Genomic DNA, 4,908 nt, shown 5'->3' with positions numbered 1-4,908 from the left:
TGAGATATCAGGCTTAAGGGAGAGGTGTACAACGTGATCCCAAAACCGAACAGCCTGATTAACATCTTACGTCTCGTCTTGGAGCGCCGCAGCCGCCCATACGCCTACTTCGCAAGTGATTGGTTAAAAGAGTGGGTTAGGTGTCAGCCAATCATCTACAGAATCTGCTGAATGTCTGGTGCCAGTGCGTCGTCCAGAAGGCCACCTTATTTCAAAGACCTTCCAGATATGCTTTCAAGTCTATTATAATTTTTGCGGATGCCCTGAAAACCCGGAGTTTCAGCACCAGCGACCTTCAAATGGATTCGAGGGTGCAATGCTCACTAGACTGGTACCCGCTCTGAATGACGAAAAGTGCGACTGTGTCGTTCAGTGGGGACTCAGCAAACACATATGTTGTGTACAGGAAGATTGAACCAAGGATAGTGTAAATATAGACGCCAAAATGGATTTAAGCGGCTTGATTCCATCAAAGGTGCTCCTCTGACTACACCAGGATTCACGGATTCAAGGATTGATACACAGGATCGAGGCTTCCGCTCAAGTTTACCGGGTCGGTTTTGTTCTTGTCATTCAGCGACTGTCGTTCACCTGAAAGGTACAACTGGAAAAGGGGTCTGGCACTGCTCTTCATTTTCTCAGCGCGGGACAGTATGCTTGCCGGCGCGAGGATTCGCATAAATAAATGTCTAGTAGTGATTTGAACTGGGTTCTAGAAGGAGCGTGGACAACCGTCGGAGCAAGGTTATTCAACCCAGCTACTACCCGAAACGAGAAAAATTTTGCCTAATGAATGTGTGCACACTGAGCTTGAAAATCTTCCTACCATGTCCGCACCGTGTTTTTGCTGGGTCAACGGTGAAAAACCTGTTGGCCAGGCTTTGTTCAAACAGGGCATAAGTAAGAATTAGGTTCCCACGGAGGCGACGGTACTCCAGGTACATGGATTTCTCCCAAACCGTTCTTGCGTGACAAGCACGCTCGTGTTTATGGACAGCTTAACCCAAGCCAAGGACGATGGACTCATATCAGATGCCATATTTTCCAGAGTCTCACTGCTCCACCAACTCGAGTCTTACGGGATTCAAGGGAAAATCCTTCGCTGGATCAAGTCGTTCCTATCAGACAGATCATTTCGAGTGAGAATAGGCTCAACCTACTCTTCTCCAGCGCCGGTCTCCATTGGAGTTCCTCAAGGCTAAGTCTTGGGACTGCTCCTGTTTCTGATCTACGTCAACGACCTCCGTGGTGCCATGCAAGATAGTCCGAATGCCGACCAAAAATTACTCTCCTCCATCCGTTGCAACACCTGTGCATTTGTGATCGCCTCCATGAACTGGAATTCGACAGCAGGAGCTTCGCTAACTGCTCTCGACATGAACCTATCGGATTTCAACAATTTGGCATCCCCTAAAACTATATTTGGCCTTTTGTCGTACAAAGTAGACCCTCGTACGTGAGCTAGCGCATTACCCGACACGGCCGAAATATGTGTGAAACCAAAGTTGGTTGTGAAGCTTCCTGAACTTGATGGATACAACTGACTTATCGGTGAACTGAATGGCTATTGAAAAAAGTTAAAAGTCATGTTCAAATCTTTTGAAACCGCCCTCGATGAACGATGGGTCTCGTCACGATAGGTAGCCATATGAAATATACCATTACCAAACAACTATGACAGCAAGCGCGAAAACTTCAAACACAGAGTAGTGAAAAACACAAGATTGACAGAGAGAGCGTTGGTAGTTTGCAGAAGCTCAGGAAATGGAGTAAGATTTTGCAACGGTGAACAATCGCACACTTTCGTCTAATCCGACCAACTGATCCGAGGAGCCTGGGTGTTATCGAAAGGACCCCCGAAAAGGATGGGGCTTCAATCTACAGAAACAGTATCTTGAACGATGAGCTGAACACAGAAGAAAAATTCAGGTGCCCCCATCAAATCAATCTTCGAAAGACAAAATAAACTCTACCACGACGTCAAAATCAGTTCGCCATCAACGAAGGAAGTCCAGTGAGCAATTCCATTGCTTCAGCGCAGCAAACCACCTGGTCCAGTCTGTTAACATGCTGTACCCTTCACAGGTGGCGAAGGTGTTGTGGCTAGCCTGATGACTGTACCCCAAAATATTTGAAATCAGGAGCGAAAACCGACAGAACAGAGTGCCCCGATTTTCATATTCAGATGGGATGCAAGATCATGGTGCGGAAACCATCAAGTCATCAACCTGGAGACCATAGCTTCAAACGTATTCTCTGGTTTTATTCTGCAAGGATTGATCCATCGAGGAGAGCCAGATTGGATGGGATCAAGCAGAGTTGCACTGTGGCCGGGATTGAGTGTCTTCACTTCAACATAGGGATTAAAGCTGCGTCACTCCTTCAGAAGACCAACAATGGCAGTTTTTCCTCGACCAAAGATCAGCCAATCGCTGAGCAACATATTTTTGGTCGTACTCAAGGCGGATCGCAAGTGGCTTAGTCTAACAACTATCACTGCAATTCAGTTTGGCTGACGCGAACGACCTAAGTGGATAAGAGAAGATATCATTGCCGGCGCGGCAGCTTGTTGTGCATAATTCAGTCCGGCCTAACTAAGTGGATCAAACACACGGATCAAAATGCACACGTCGTGCACCCAGAGCGGGCTACCTGAATCCGATGGTGCATCAGGACAACTTTGATCTGGGCTTCACCACAGGAACTCCGCCAACGGCTGATGCTAATACCACAAACTCACGAAAAATTCATCCTTCCTTTGCTTACAAACCGCGCCAGTGCAACAGATACCCCATTTTCGAACGTATAGTTATACACCGTCGTTGCGTGCCGCTTTGAGTATCACTGATTTGTGTCAACAGCACTCACAACATCTGCATGTAGAAACTGTGGAGGCCACTGAGAACTGTATTTTAAAAACGTGTGACACCTTAGGCAAAGACGGAGTGCAACAGGATCAAGCACTTAAAAACGCTGTTATAGTGCAACTGAACCAAAGTACGATTACGTCTGTTATTGAAATCCTACGGAGCCTTTCATGAATTCCCCATAAGTCACGAAACTGAAAAACCAAAAGGTTATGGTTATAGTGATTTTCACTAAGAGTGGACTTGTAACTTGAGATATCAGGCTTAAGGGAGAGGTGTACAACGTGATCCCAAAACCGAACAGCCTGATTAACATCTTACGTCTTACAATGGAGCGCCGCAGCCGCCCATACGCCTACTTCGCAAGTGATTGGTTAAAAGAGTGGGTTAGGTGTCAGCCAATCATCTACAGAATCTGCTGAATGTCTGGTGCCAGTGCGTCGTCCAGAAGGCCACCTTATTTCAAAGACCTTCCAGATATGCTTTCAAGTCTATTATAATTTTTCCGGATGCCCTGAAAACCCGGAGTTTCAGCACCAGCGACCTTCAAATGGATTCGAGGGTGCAATGCTCACTAGACTGGTACCCGCTCTGAATGACGAAAAGTGCGACTGTGTCGTTCAGTGGGGACTCAGCAAACACATATGTTGTGTACAGGAAGATTGAACCAAGGATAGTGTAAATATAGACGCCAAAATGGATTTAAGCGGCTTGATTCCATCAAAGGTGCTCCTCTGACTACACCAGGATTCACGGATTCAAGGATTGATACACAGGATCGAGGGCTTCCGCCAAATTTACCGGGTCGGTTTTGTTCTTGTCATTCAGCGACTGTCGTTCACCTGAAAGGTACAACTGGAAAAGGGGTCTGGCACTACTCTTCATTTTCTCAGCGCGGGACAGTATGCTTGCCGGCGCGAGGATTCGCATAAATAAATGTCTAGTAGTGATTTGAACTGGGTTCTAGAAGGAGCGTGGACAACCGTCGGAGCAAGGTTATTCAACCCAGCTACTACCCGAAACGAGAAAAATTTTGCCTAATGAATGTGTGCACACTGAGCTTGAAAATCTTCCTACCATGTCCGCACCGTGTTTTTGCTGGGTCAACGGTGAAAAACCTGTTGGCCAGGCTTTGTTCAAACAGGGCATAAGTAAGAATTAGGTTCCCACGGAGGCGACGTTACTCCAGGGGAGTCGAGCATCGCGAGATGCGTTTCGTAAACCACGGATTTGAGGCCGGTAACAATTCTCGTAGCGGCTCGCTGGACACGCTCAATGAGGGTGAGGTCTTTCGTGCGTCCTGTGTAGACAACTTGGTTGGCGTACTCCAGGAGCGGCCTAACGCCGGCCTCAAGGCGTGTTTTGAAGTCCGTGCGAATGATACGGTAGAAAGTGCGTCGGATCATCCGTAAAATGGCAAGTGCCTTTTGGGTCGATTTCTCATGGTGTAGTGAGAGGGACGAGTTTGAGGAGACCCAGATACCCAAATTCTTTTCGGCACTATCCCCATGATGTTTTCTGGTCCTTTCTCACCATGCATAAAAAAGGCATTCGCTGAGCCTCCTCCAAATGACATATGGACGCACTTTTCGTTATTCAGAGGAAGATGCCAGTCCACCGACCACTGCTCTGCAGCGTCTACATCCGTTTGGAGGGCACTGGCATTGGAACTCCAGGATTTCAATTCGTCCGCAAAAGGTAGACATGGACTTGTAAGAACATCTGGAAGGTCGTTGACGTAGATCAGAAACAGCAGTGGTCCCGAAATGGAGCCTTGAGGAACTCCAATGGTGACCGGCGCTGGAGGAGAGTAGGTCGAGCCTACTCTCACTCGGAATGACTTATCTGATAGGAACGCCTTGATCCAGTGTAGGATTTTTCCCTTGAACCCCGTAAGACTCGAGTTTGTGTAGCAGCAGGACGTGGGACCCTATCAAGGGTACCTGGAGACCGTCGCCTCCGAGGGGAACTAATTCTTACTTACGCCCTGTTTGAACAAAGCTTGGCAAACAGGTTTTTTACCGTTGACCCAGCAAACACC

At 47.5% G+C, this 4,908-nt stretch overlaps 1 protein-coding gene across 1 annotated transcript in view; it reads left to right on the top strand.

Annotated features, from left to right (window-relative positions):
* Positions 1–4,375: 4,375 nt before the first annotated feature.
* T265_09489 (hypothetical protein) overlaps positions 4,376–4,908 on the top strand; it is a gene marked incomplete at both ends in the record, with an annotated part of 9,812 nt that continues 9,279 nt past the window's right edge. Inside the window, 2 exons of the mRNA XM_009175571.1 lie at positions 4,376–4,579; positions 4,765–4,880. Of these exons, the coding sequence (XP_009173835.1) occupies positions 4,376–4,579; positions 4,765–4,880 (320 nt within the window). The remainder of the gene's footprint in view (positions 4,580–4,764; positions 4,881–4,908) is intronic.

This window comes from Opisthorchis viverrini, assembly GCF_000715545.1.
Source record: "Opisthorchis viverrini unplaced genomic scaffold opera_v5_278, whole genome shotgun sequence".
Lineage (NCBI taxonomy): Eukaryota > Metazoa > Platyhelminthes > Trematoda > Opisthorchiida > Opisthorchiidae > Opisthorchis > Opisthorchis viverrini.
Note: the sequence above shows the minus strand (reverse complement) of the source record. Positions and strands in the feature narration are given on the sequence as shown.